Raw genomic sequence first — 14820 nt, 5'->3', positions numbered from 1 at the left:
TTCACACAGGACTGCAGGCTCTCATGTGTGAGGCGGGAGCGATATTTGGACTTTATGAAGTTCACGCTTGAGAAAACTTGCTCACATAAGTATGCTGAGCCAAAGATGGACAGGACTCCAAATGCATATTTTTTCATGTTCATGTGAAAGGGAAGGAGAGAGTGTTTTTTTCCTTTCTGAACTCACTGAATCTTTCTCTAAATGCAGATTGCATTGCAATTATTGTACGGTGGAAATAATCACAATTTATGTGATTGTTCGCTTCTTTGAACTCTCTCAGGGAGGGGAAGTGAGAGAGCGTACCTTTCTGTACATCTCTGGCAAACACTGTCATCCATCCATTTTCCAACCCGCTGAATCCGAACATAGGGTCACGGGGGTCTGCTGGAGCCAATCCCAGCCAACACAGGGCACAAGGCAGGGAACCAATCCTGGGCAGGGTGCCAACCCACCGCAGGACACACACAAACACACCCACACCACCAAGCACACACTAGGGCCAATTTAGAATCGCCAATCCACCTAACCAGCATGTCTTTGGACTGTGGGAGGAAACCGGAGCGCCCGGAGGAAACCCACGCAGACACGGGGGAGAACATGCAAACTCCACGCAGGGAGGACCAAACACTGTCATCTTGCACTCAAATGCCAAAACATCCTCCAGCATCTGCAGGGCCGTGCTTCCCTTTCCTTGGAGATTTTTATTCAGCGTGTTTAAGTGACTTATCATATCCACCATGAAGTGCAACTTTACCAGCCAGTCGAGGCCTCCCAGTTCAGGATAGCTGAGGCCTTTGCTTTCTAAAAAGGTTCTCACATGCTCCAGACAGGTAGCGAAGCATTTCAGCACCTCTCCCCTGGACAGCCACCGGACTATGTTGTGCAGCAGGAGATCCGAATATGCGCTGTCGACTTCTTCTAACAGTGACCAGAACTGTCTGTGGTTTAACCCGTTTGCAATTATTTTGTTCACTATCTTGATGACTAGGTTCATCACTTCCACACATTCAGAGGGGAATGTTTGAGCACATAATGCTTCTTGGTGGAGGCTCTGGCTCCTCCAGAGCCGCGGGTTGCCGACCCCTGATCTAGTTCCTTTCATATTCTTCAGCTTTTCCTGTGCCTTTTGAAAAACTCTTTTGCCTTGCCTTTTTATTGCCCATGGACTTATCAAAGCACCAGCCTTTATTTGCCCAATCTTCCTATTCATACATTTTCAAAACAGAGCTGCAAATTTATTACACTGACTATGTCCATGTAGAGGCAAAATTTAAAACTCATAAAATGATTTTAAATTATAAAAGAATGTATTTATTAATCTTCTGCTAAATGATAAGAGAAATTAAACTCTCTGTGAGGTAGGGTTAAAGTAAAGTCATTAATCCTCTGGTGTAGCCAAAAATGTGACTACAGGAGGTTGGCATCAGGTTAAAAACATCACAATAGTAACTATTTAGTGTTCTCATGGTCAGCATTGTCTTTTAAAGGTATACTTTACTACATCACTTTTACTAAATGTTAGTTATGACATCAATGACAAAAGACTTGGGAATCTAAAGTAATATAGCCTTTAAAAACTCACATGTAAGTTTAAATATACCAAGATTTTATTTTTACAAGTGTTTTTAGAAGAACATATTCAGAATTACGAGGAAATTAATCTTGAACAATTCTGTATTATAAATGAGTAACTACAGGCTTCTCCTGCTTTACAAAGCTAATCTACTTCTGGAGACTTTGTGAATTTTTGCAATACAACTGTATGATTACAATGAATGTAAATGGAAAAAAATGTAAGTGTTCTACGGCCCCAAAAGATGCCCCTTATTATTTCTGCTTAAAAAGCACCAAAAAACATGAAAATTGAGCATTGTTTAACAACATCAGTCTTTATCGGGTTGTCACTGGGTATGACAAGGATGGACAAGATTAGAAATTAGTACATTAGAAGGTCAGCTCAGGTTGGATGGTTTGGAGACAAAGTCAGAGAGGCAAGATTGCATTTTTTTTGGACATGAGCAGAGGAGAGATGCAGGGTATATTGGGAAAAGGATGCTAAGGATAGAGCTGCCAGGCAAGAAGAAAAGAGGAAGACCTAAGAGAAGGTTTACGGATGTGGTGAGAGAGGACATGCAGGTAATGAGTGTAACAAAATAAGATGCATAGGACAGCAAGATATTTTTTCTTAATTTAAAAATACTGTTTTATAAAGCTGTTTACCTATACTTACCACTTCAAGTTTTACTCAAGTTAATGGCACTTCAATCTTGAGTTTTTTCAACTGTTTTCATGATAATTGCTTGACCCATGATCTCCAAGATAACATGAGAAGGCATGTGAGCAAGACATGTGACACAATGACTAAACCAAAGCACATGACAGCTGCATCAGCATTATGAATGGCCAGACTGCCTCAAAAATCCAGCTGTGTCCCAAACATCCAATACAACTTGTAAATGCCACAGGGGTTGGATAGGCATCCTGACCAGAGGAGGGGTGGTTCCTTACCCGGAGGTGAGGCTCTGAAGAGGAAGATGAGCATCCTAACCAGGAGAGGGGAAGGAGCCGGACCCAGAAGTGATGGCCAGAGAAGATGGACGGACAGCCCACCAGAAGAACACGTCGCTGGGGACTCTTTATTCCCCTAGGACGCTAGATGGCAGTGGCCCTGGATATCATTGCCCAGTATGGAACAAATATGGCATACTGAGAAGTGTAGTCCGCCAATACAGCCCTGTTGGGGTCTCTGGGTGCTGCAAGGAGACATGATCTCTACAATAGGACTTCTGTATGTCCCGGAAGTACTTCCATCGGACAGTTGCCCTGGCACCAGAAATAATCCTGGGTCCTCAATAAAAGGGACTGAAAACTTGTCCAGGTGAGTCGGACCTGGGAAGAAGAAAGGCAACACTCAACTAGAGGAGCACAGTGTGGTGGTAAGAGTATTGTGGAGAGAGGAATTGTGGACTATATATATACTAGCCAACCCGCAGCGTAGCATACGCCGCATAATTATGTATTGATGGGTGAACACTTCCTGAAAGACACAGTTGTCCAAATGGGGTTGGTTTGAGGATACGACTGTAGGTGAATGAACAGATGGAACTCTGGAGAGGGCAACATACAATTGTCCGTGACTGACAATTGGAGGACCGCCATCGCTTGCTCATTCAGCGATTCACCTCCACGACAAACACGATATTTCTTAGATGGTCCTGTCGCGTCCACCCTCGCACTCAAAGCATACACACTGCCTGGTCATGTGCCCGGTCGCAAGAGCAACTCACGGAGACCCGCCCACCAACTCTAAGACCAAGGGATACCCCTCGCAAACTGTTTTACACGCTGCATACAGCGATTCACATCTGCGACAAACATGCCTCTTCTTAGATGGTCCTGCCGCGTCCACCCTCGTTCTCGAAGCATACAGACTGCCTGGTCATGTGCCCGCTCGCAAGAGCAACTCACGGAGACCTGCCACACCAACTCTATGACCATGGCGTGTAAAACAGTTTGCTATGGTGGACGTGGTCATGCGTCGTAACCGAAAAGAATAATGAAAAGTCAATGTGGCTCAGAGGTGCATGTGGAGTGTAGCAGAGACGAACGCGAATGACACCCTGTTTTGTGAGTTGCTGCGTCCAAGTTGGTGGGTGTGGCTCTACGAGTTGTTGTCGTATCCAATGTCGCCGTGTTTTGAGAGTTGCTGCGTCCGAGTTGGTGGGCGTGGCTCTGCGAGTTGTCGTTGTATCCAATGGTCTTAGAGTTGGTGGGCGTGGCTCCGTCCTGCGTGCTCCATGGGTGTCTTGCTCGCTGGCGGCTTAGTGAATTATATATATAGATTCCTTCCTTTGCAAAACCAAAGAAAGCCTTTGCATATGTTGGGTATGATCTCATTATTTTTTTTTTCATTTTTGTCTCATGGCAAACTTTATATTTTACCTTCAAGGACAAGTTTACATCAAACAAGTGAAATCATAATCCAACTGTGAAAATGTAAGATTAAAGTTTATGCATGATTTCTTTTACAAAGAAGTGTAATAAAACATATTATTAAATAATTATGTATATGTTGTTAATATTATGTGTATATTCATTATTTGCACTCTTTTGAGTAGCTGCCACACAAAGTCAGCAGGGCTTTGTAAAGTTTATGTTTAGCTCACAATAACCTTACTCTCACATTCTGTAGAGATTGTTATAAGAAACAATACTATTTTTAACTTCAGATTACATCTGGTTAAATCAAGGAAACGCACACCGTACATGTAATTTTTCTTACCCAAAAAAGCTAAGATATTTTAATAAAGGAGAAAGAGTTATTTTGGCACAAAATTCTACCAAAGCAAATAAAAATGTTATTACTAATCCTCCAACAGATGTACTATTTACTTAGTATAATTATGATCACTTGATGTCCATAATATAATTATCACAAATCAAATAATGGTGCTTGTTCCTTAACTAGAACAAGAATTATCTCTAAAGGCAAAGTCAGTCAGAGCAGGCAGCAAAAGAGGCTGTGCACATGCTGCAGCCAAGAAATAGGATATCTGCCATTCTGCTCCTGAATTCATACCATGTTCCCAAGGAACACCCATATTGCAATTAAAGAACTTGGCACATGTTAAGCATACCTACCATCAACAGCTGTTGTACTGTGACTCACAATTATGACAACACTAGCGGTGGAGGAATGAAAATCAATACCATGTAGCATCAAAATATTTTTAACATATCACAATTACACTAAGGACTAATACTTATGTGCTTCTTCCTAAGATTTTGCATAGTTTTATACATGTTGACATGTGTACAACAAAATGCACTGCTTCTAACAACCTTTAGATGGTGCAAGGAACATTTTCCTCTTTCTTAAGAGAACAAAAAAAATGTCTGAAAGCATTTTTTTAAATTATTTGTATTACAAGAGTCACGGCAAACATTATAATAATAATAATAATTCATTACATTTATATAGCGCTTTTCTCAGTACTCAAAGCGCTATCCACACAGGGAGGAACCGGGAAGCGAACCCACAATCTTCCAGTCTCCTTACTGCAAAGCAGAAGCACTACCATTGCGCCACCACATTAATATTTGCATGGCTGCATAAATCGAGACATAAAATGCTCTATTCACATTTTTAATAAATCATGGTTGTTCATTTTTTAAATATTACAGGGAAGGAAATTTTTGGAATGAAACCCATAATGCAGGTACTACCAAATGAAAATTAAGGTCTTCAACAAACTACAAATTGTACAGTAACTGTCTCATTCATATTTCAGCTTTACCTACTGTATGTATGATTGGATATTCCAATTTAAATACATAAATTGAACAGAAAACTGCAAATGTTTAAAGTCAGTGTTATATCGTTCAGTTGTAAGTATGCAATACTCATGGATTTTGCAAATGCCAAAATCATCTTACTTAAATACAGGTTTTCACAACATATTAAAATGTTGGTCAGACTTTGTACATTATTTTTTGAAAGATTTAAAGGCTCACTAATGAATTATTCACATTAATTGATGATGGGTCATGTCCTGAAATTGTTAAGTTGATTCAGAAGTGCTGATCTGCTTTAAAAATAATATCGTGATCAGAAGTGGCCATAAAAAACCCAGTTGTTGAATGTCAAATATGAAGTGCACAATCTGACATGACAACAAAACAAGCCATATGTTAGTTACTTTTTGTACTCATCATAATCCTTTTCTGCCATTTACTATTCAAAATCAGTGAAATACAACATGTCAGATAGATAGATAGATAGATAGATAGATAGATAGATAGATAGATAGATAGATAGATAGATAGATAGATAGATAGATAGATAGATAGATAGAGTGGTGTGAAAAACTATTTGCCCCCTTCCTGATTTCTTATTCTTTTGCATGTTTGTCACACAAAATGTTTCTGATCATCAAACACATTTAACCATTAGTCAAATATAACACAAGTAAACACAAAATGCAGTTTTTAAATGATGGTTTTTATTATTTAGGGAGAAAAAAAATCCAAACCTACATGGCCCTGTGTGAAAAAGTAATTGCCCCCTTGTTAAAAAATAACCTAACTGTGGTGTATCACACCTGAGTTCAATTTCCGTAGCCACCCCCAGGCCTGATTACTGCCACACCTGTTTCAATCAAGAAATCACTTAAATAGGAGCTGCCTGACACAGAGAAGTAGACCAAAAGCACCTCAAAAGCTAGACATCATGCCAAGATCCAAAGAAATTCAGGAACAAATGAGAACAGAAGTAATTGAGATCTATCAGTCTGGTAAAGGTTATAAAGCCATTTCTAAAGCTTTGGGACTCCAGCGAACCACAGTGAGAGCCATTATCCACAAATGGCAAAAACATGGAACAGTGGTGAACCTTCCCAGGAGTGGCCGGCCGACCAAAATTACCCCAAGAGCGCAGAGACGACTCATCTGAGAGGTCACAAAAGACCCCAGGACAACGTCTAAAGAACTGCAGGCCTCACTTGCCTCAATTAAGGTCAGTGTTCACGACTCCACCATAAGAAAGAGACTGGGCAAAAACGGCCTGCATGGCAGATTTCCAAGACGCAAACCACTGTTAAGCAAAAAGAACATTAGGGCTCGTCTCAATTTTGCTAAGAAACATCTCAATGAGGGCGGCACGGTGGCGCAGTGGGTAGCGCTGCTGCCTCGCAGTTGGGAGATCTGGGGACCTGGGTTCGCTTCCCGGGTCTACCCTGCGTGGAGTTTGCATGTTCTCCCCGTGTCTGCATGGGTTTCCTCCGGGCGCTCCGGTTTCCTCCCACAGTCCAAAGACATGCAGGTTAGGTGGATTGGCGATTCTAAATTGTCCTTAGTGTGTGCTTGGTGTGTGCTTGTGTTTGTGTGTGTCCTGCGGTGGGTTGGCACCCTGCCCAGGATTGGTTCCCTGCCTTGTGCCCTGTGTTGGCTGGGATTGGCGCCAGCAGACCCCCGTGACCCTGTGTTCGGATTCAGCAGGTTGGAAAATGGATGGATGGATGGACAACTCAATGATTGCCAAGACTTTTGGGAAAATACCTTGTGGACTGATGAGACAAAAGTTGAACTTTTTGGAAGGCAAATGTCCCGTTACATCTGGCGTAAAAGGAACACAGCATTTCAGAAAAAGAACATCATACCAACAGTAAAATATGGTGGTGGTAGTGTGATGGTCTGGGGTTGTTTTGCTGCTTCAGGACCTGGAAGGCTTGCTGTGATAGATGGAACCATGAATTCTACTGTCTACCAAAAAATCCTGAAGGAGAATGTCCGGCCATCTGTTCGTCAACTCAAGCTGAAGCGATCTTGAGTGCTGCAACAGGACAATGACCCAAAACACACCAGCAAATCCACCTCTGAATGGCTGAAGAAAAACAAAATGAAGACTTTGGAGTGGCCTAGTCAAAGTCCTGACCTGAATCCAATTGAGATGCTATGGCATGACCTTAAAAAGGCGGTTCATGCTAGAAAACCCTCAAATAAAGCTGAATTACAACAATTTTGCAAAGATGAGTGGGCCAAAATTCCTCCAGAGTGCTGTGAAAGACTCATTGCAAGTTATCGCAAACGTTTGATTGCAGTTATTGCTGCTAAGGGTGGCCCAACCAGTTATTAGGTTCAGGGGGCAATTACTTTTTCACACAGGGCCATGTAGGTTTGGATTTTTTTTTCTCCCTAAATCAGGGGTGGGCAAATTCAGTCCTGGAGGGCCGCAGTGGCTGCAGGTTTTTGCTCCAACCCAATTGCTTAATAAGAAGCTCTTATTGCTCAAGTAACACTTCAGCTTCACTTTAGTTGTCTCACTCGTTAAGATTTTGAACCCTTATTGCTTATTTTAGTCATAAACAGCTGTATTCTTGGTTTTTAATTGCTCATAATTAGCAATACCACGCAAATGACAAAAGAGACCAGCATTTCTCCATTTAGCTTGTTACCATTTACACCTGTGTGTATTTATCACACACTATTTGGTTTAATTAAATACTTGGAAGGAAAGTGAAGAGAAAAAAGTGAAGCACTGAGAATTACTCATCTGTTTTAGACTTCAAATCATTTGGATGATATCCTTAGAAAGGAAAATAAATCTAGGATATGAGAATGACCTGACATGGCAGATTTAAAGCACTAACAAGCCATGCAATTAAATAATTGACAAGGATTTTTTTTAATTAAGCAACTGGGTTGGAACAAAAACCTGCAACCACTGCGGCCCTCCAGGACTGAATCTGCCCACCCCTACCCTAAATAATAAAAACCACCATTTACAAACTGCATTTTGTGTTTACTTGTGTTATATTTGACTAATGGTTAAATGTGTTTGATGATCAGAAACATTTTGTGTGACAAACACGCAAAAGAATAAGAAATCAGGAAGGGGGCAAATAGTTTTTCACACCACTGTAGGTAGGTAGGTAGGTAGATAGATAGATAGATAGATAGATAGATAGATAGATAGATAGATAGATAGATAGATAGATAGATAGATAGATAGATAGATAGATACTTTATTAATCCCAAGGGGAAATTCACAGGGATAGTAATAAAGATATAATCTGGTAATCATTGTCAAGAATCACCACAACACACCATCTGCACCAGTCAGGTTCATTTAGAATGCATATTAACAGCTCTTGCATGGAGAATGTAATGTCTTCTTGATTGCTCTTTCAACTATGCTAACACAATAAACAAAGAAATAAATTTAAAATTAGACTAAAATAAGACTATATTATAGTGCACTAATCAAAAATTTCTATATAGTGCAATAGCGTAGTGCGGAAACCTCGTGACATGTAGGCCCTGGGTCAGTTTTGGAATAAACAAATAAAATAAATATATATGTAATTGCTTCAAGCTGTTTGCAAATTTAAAAATATCAAATATTTTACCTTTCTCATTTCATAAGATGGTAGCTTCTCCCTGAATCTCTGCAAGAGAATAACACAAATTCTGAAACGCATCTAGCCTCATGATAAATAAATTGTTAAGATGTAAAGTTACAAAGTAGGTAGGTATCTGTATACATCTGCAAACATCAAACACAAGGGACAGACAACTGTTACTTTAAAGTAATTTACTTTTTAAATATCTGGCCTAATTATTCATATGATAACATTTTAGCTGTTTACATCTAAAATTTCATTACAGGAAACTATTAAATCCTAAAGTTAAAAAACATTTTTACTTTGTTAAAAAGGCATCACTAAAAGATATACAGTAGTCATGTTTTCTTAATAATTATTAGAATACAGCTGCACTGTACAGAACAATTATTGAAAAGTAAATAAGAGAGAACACTCAACAATTTTTCTAAGTAGTTTCAAGCAAGTCCTTATATAAACAAAGCAAATTTAAAAAGAAAATGAAATAAACAAAACCAGCACCCTAAAAAACAATCACATATATCATTCATCAAGATTTTACTTTTTATATGAAATACTTTCTATATTAAAAAAAAAATCTAGTATTAACTGTATTTTCAGAAAAACAGGTAAGAAAAACAGAAACTGTTGTATTTAATTACCAAATTATTAGATTAATCAGAACATATATTTACAATAAAAATAGTTGCTTGGCAACCTATCATAAATTAAAACTGCAGTTTAAATGAAAACTATGTAACAGCCTTACCTTCATATCCAAATACTTATAATCTGATTTTTTTTTCTGAAGATCATTTTTAAATTCTTGATCAAGAGTTGAATTTTGAATAATATCTTGAAACAAATACTCTAAATCTTGCTTATCATCTTGTTGTGTACAGTTCTTCACCTCAGGACTGTCAGAATGAATTAATCTATATTACGAAAGGAAAAATGACTGCTATAAAAAAAGGACATATGAAAGACCAGTGCATATACAGTATGAACAAGGTATATTGCATTGAAACTGTACTAATAATATTACTGGCTTATTTGCCTACAACTGAAAATGCTTCCTATATATTTACAAAATAAAAATTAATTCTTATATAGATTATAATATTAGCTAATATTCTTTATTTAGGGCAAAAAATAAAATTCCATAAAAAACCATAAAAGAATGCAATTCGGACTGACATCTCAAAGAAGAACCAGTTAGTCAATGAGTCAGTCATTTTCCAACCCGCTATATCCTAACACAGGGTCACGGGGATCTGCTGGAGCCAATCCCAGCCAGCACAGGGCGCAAGGCAGGAACAAATCCCGGGCAGGGCGCCAGCCCACTGCAGGGCACACCCACACACACTAGGGACAATTTAGGATCGCCAATGCACCTAACCGGTATGTCTTTGGACTGTGGGAGGAAACCGGAGCACCTGGAGGAAACCCACGCAGACACGGGGAGAACATGCAAACTCCACACAGGGAGGACCCAGGAAGTGAACCCGGGTCTCCTAACTGCGAGGCAGCAGCGCTACCACTACCTTCAAAGAAGAACCAACCAAATAAATTGCAATGTAAAATTTGTTGATAGTAAAACTAATTTGTTGTGTATTTATGATCTAGTTTAAATACAGTATAGCAACACCAAATTTTACAAGACACTATATTTTCTTGCTGTGGTGGGTTGGCACCCTGCCCAGGATTGGTTCCTGCCTTGTGCCCTGTGTTGGCTGGGATTGGCTCCAGCGGACCCCCATGACCCTGTGTTTGGATTCAGCGGGTTGGAAAATGGATGGATATTTTCTTGTTAATACTCATTCTGGTCTTGTTTGGCTTTGTGAAAATGTTACAAAATAAACAACTTTGAACATGTAATTGAAAAATATGTATGGAATTTAAAACTAAAAGTTGTCCTTCTTGGAAAGATTGTCATTTCATACTGCCATCATGATTATTGACTCCGCAAGCATAGTAGGGAGGATTAAATCACAACATTAGTGGATAGGTAGAAGAGAATCTAACTCCCTTCAATAACAATTATAATTAATAATTATAAATTGTTTTGTATATCACAATGTGCTGGAGGAGAATAGTTTGAATCTGCATTGTCTGCTCATAGCCGCTGACATAAATCATTTTAGAGAAAAGTCAGGATGCTTAAAAGCATTCACATTCTCCAGCTAAGCCACTCTGTATACATTTTTACAAAATGCTCTGTTTAGCTAAAGAAACAAAATGATTGATAGTGGTTTAACTGTTCAATACAATAATTAGGCAACTTTTAGTAAAGTTCTTAGCACAAAGACACCAACTCAAGCATTCAGCTTTCTGTTAATGAAACCATACCTCACCAAGAGTTAAAGTTATCTGAACACCACTGCGAAAACAATGGAAGTAAATCTGACAGTCCAACACTGGCTGAAAATGCAGAAATAAAAATCTGCATTTTTTAATTCAATAAAAAGGAAATTATTCTTCGATACTTTTAATACTGAAAACTCCCAAGTCCTTTTCATTAACCCAGCATTATTACTATTTTTATTTAGAATTCAATAAAGTCAAATAGGACATCAATTCTTCAAATACTTCTTGGAAAAAACAGAAACTCCATAAAAAATGTATAAGCGTCACAAAAGAACATGCTTCAATTCTGACTAACAAACTAGTAAAACACCTTAAAGAAACACCAACCAACTAAACTGCAATGTAAAATATTACTTAATTACCATAATTCACAAAGTATTTATACAAAGAATAACTTTAAGAAAAGGTTCTTACCTTTGGCCTCCTGTAGGAGCTGAAGAAGACCTGGATGAACAAGGCAGCTCTTTCTCCACTTTTTTTGTTTGAACTGAACAAAGAAGGTTTGTAATATGCTGTTCTCTGGATTCATCCATCTGCACTACAGCCCTCTAGTTAAAAACACAAAAGTGTTTACATACAGGTCTGTCCATATAATACATTTCTGATACAGTCACAAACTTTTGTTTTGAAAAGTACAGCCGAGATGATAATTTTGGATTGGTATTAAAATAACAGTTTTAGTTTTATTGCATTGAGTGATTTACATTGCGATTACTTTAAAATGACTGCAATTAATGGAACATGTCTTCCATTACAACAGACAACACCAGAAATTGCTTATGCTTCAAAAAACTCTGTGTAATGTCTCCACGTTCACTTTGTTTTTTTCCCCCCATTAAATCCCAGTTTTTTTAACATCCTAAAAAAAAAACAACAAAATAACTAGTGACTTTGAAATGGATGTGTTTCTTGTGATCCTTGCCAATGCCTCATACTGACAAGTTTATGCTCCTGGCTTAACTGTATGAACTTAACTGTATTAAACAAGTCAGTGTTCACGTATTTGTTACTACATACAATACGTGAACATTCCCAAACTCTCTTAGTTCAATTCAGAATCATCTGGGAACCCAAGTCTATGCACACAAAGCTGAGCAAAAGAAAAGAACCAACCCTGGACACAGTGTGCCAGTCTGTTGCATCACCTGCTCACTCTCTCTCTCTCATACACACACACACAAAGTACCAATTTACATTTGCTAATTAACACAACACAGGTGTCTTTGCAATGTGGAAGGAAAAGTGGAGTACCAGCAGAAAACCCCCAAAAGAATGTGAATACTCCACACATACTTCAACCAGGCACTGGAATCAAACCTAGGTCTCAGAAATCTGTAAATCTTATTCCCCAATGTTATTCTTCAAATATTACACCTATTCTCCCTGTGCCTATGTGTGTTTTCACTGGCTACTATCGCTTTTCTCCCTTATAATGATGTTATGAATGTTAGCTGGTGAACATTCACTGTGGTACTGTATGAGCAAATGTGGGTGTATATTGCATGTGTCCTATGATGGACTGGCACAGAAATTGGGTTGGTATCCACCTTTTATTCACCAGTGCTGCCATGATAGGTTCTGGCCCATGCGACACAGAGAAACAGACCAAGTATGATGTGTAACGGATAGACTGATGCCAGTAAATTAATTCACAATATACTGTACGTTCCACATAATTGGTGGGTTTGTAACTTAATCCAATTAACGGAATCACTTAAGACAAAGTAGCACGTCCTGGCGATGATACTGTCAAAAGAACACATTTGAACTTACCGATTTTCTCTCTTCTTCTTTTCTTTTCGCTCCCCCTCTTTTAGCGTACCATAAACCGATTTCTTTTCCTTTCAGATGTGCGGGATGCCGTCCGCGTCCGCGACCACCACCACCTCCTCCTCCTCCACTACTTGCTTGCTCATCCCAAGAGTCACTGGTATTCGAACTGCCTCCTCTGTCCCATCGGTTGCCATCATTAAAGCCACCTCGACCGCCACCTCGGCCTCGCCTGTTTCCGTACCCATAACTCATATTCTAAAGGACTACCAATCCTCTACACTCTTCTGATGTGTGTTTTTACATATATAAATATATATATATTTTTTTTTTTGCTCAAAGAATTACAAAATAACGAATACAACCGAACACTAATGGTAGCTAACATGACAAAAATCACAGCATGACATTGTTGCTAGTGTACCACGTCAACAATAATTTAACTGTGAGTTATCGTGTGTAGTACGGCAGAGGTGTTAAAACTCTCCTGAAGACGAGAATAAGCAAAGCAGGCGCGTCGCGTTAAAACTGCGTCAGCAAGCTGTGCCGCGCTTCACCTTCTACGTCATTCACGTCGAGCCTGTGTTTCCTTTCTCTCTCTCTCTCCGTGAGCATTTCCACTAGGCCAGGTTGTTTACGGAATTTGCTTGAATGTGGATGCGTTTGTTTAACATTGAACTGGTGTCTTCATCAATAAAACGAAATATTAACATATCCGTGCCTATTTTAACATGCAAGGTGGTCGTAGTGCTCAAATCGGCATCCAGCAAAGCCGCTTTCAATATCACCCACTTTGGCTATAGCTCTAACACAACGTGTTGGATTTATGTATCAATAAGCTGGACAAGACAGACCTCGCCATACAGAAATGATTTGACACAATTCTGTAAAATAAATTCTGTTAAACCTTAAAAGGAGTATATCCCTGAGGAACTCAAGAAATAAAGGAATGGTTTATAGGTATGACTGTATAAATAAAGTGACAAACTTTAAATAAGTCTAATTCAACTTGTAGTGGTGGATTGGTTCGACTCTGAAAAGGCTTTCTGAATAACAATACAATATTCTCAAATTCACTTAAATTTTATACGCGGTCATCAGGTCGAAGATCGATGTCACCCTGGTCAGTACACCGGAGCTCACAAATCTACATGCCCATGCTTACAGTCCAACATGGTCAGTTTAGAGTTGCCAGTTACATTGAATGCACATCTTTGGGATGTAAAAGGGAGGCCTGTGTGCCAATATTCATGCAGATACAATGAGTGAGTAAAATCTCACACAGGTAATGACTGAGTGTGGAATTTGAAACATGAAGTTTTCATCCATGAGTCAACAGTAATTCAGCATGCTGCTAAGTAAAATTAAACTAAGTTACCTTATAATTTAGCATTCACTCATGCAGGCAAAGCTAACATTGTGTTTTTCTGTCATTCATAGAAGAAAAAGAGAACATGCTTTCAAAGTGGGAATTTAAGCAGAGAGATTTTCTCAGAGAATGTAATTGTCATTTGTTTTATACTGAAATATGTTTTAGTTTCCAATTAAGCTTTGATGTATACTATAGCTCTTTCAGTTATGCAAGTAATCCATCCATTATTAGAAGCACCTAAACCAGGTCAGTGTGATGTGGGATAGACAATAAAAATGCTGATTTTATCTTCAAATGGGTTTTGCTCTTTTGTTTTAGAGCAACGTTTGCTGGATTAAAGATTTTAAATTGGCCTGGTGTGTGTGAGTATGGGTATGTTTCCTGTCTAGTTATCCTTTTCTAACAATGTGAAATCTTGAAACATTTTTTCAA

General features: G+C 38.8%; 1 protein-coding gene across 2 annotated transcripts in view; it reads right to left on the bottom strand.

Annotated features, from left to right (window-relative positions):
* Positions 1 to 13535, bottom strand: part of dhx36 (DEAH (Asp-Glu-Ala-His) box polypeptide 36) — a 95331-nt gene extending 81796 nt beyond the window's left edge. Inside the window, exons 1-4 of one of the 2 annotated variants that reach the window (XM_051923923.1) lie at positions 13020 to 13535; positions 11661 to 11794; positions 9649 to 9814; positions 8907 to 8945 (exon numbers count right to left, since the gene is read on the bottom strand). In XM_051923923.1, the coding sequence (XP_051779883.1) occupies positions 8907 to 8945; positions 9649 to 9814; positions 11661 to 11794; positions 13020 to 13271 (591 nt within the window). In that variant the 5' untranslated portion in view covers positions 13272 to 13535. The remainder of the gene's footprint in view (positions 1 to 8906; positions 8946 to 9648; positions 9815 to 11660; positions 11795 to 13019) is intronic. The other variant, XM_051923922.1, reaches the window with a different exon arrangement.
* Positions 13536 to 14820: the final 1285 nt, after the last annotated feature.

Source organism: Erpetoichthys calabaricus, chromosome 2 (genome assembly GCF_900747795.2).
Source record: "Erpetoichthys calabaricus chromosome 2, fErpCal1.3, whole genome shotgun sequence".
NCBI lineage: Eukaryota > Metazoa > Chordata > Cladistia > Polypteriformes > Polypteridae > Erpetoichthys > Erpetoichthys calabaricus.
This window is presented reverse-complemented; position numbering and strand designations above follow the sequence as displayed.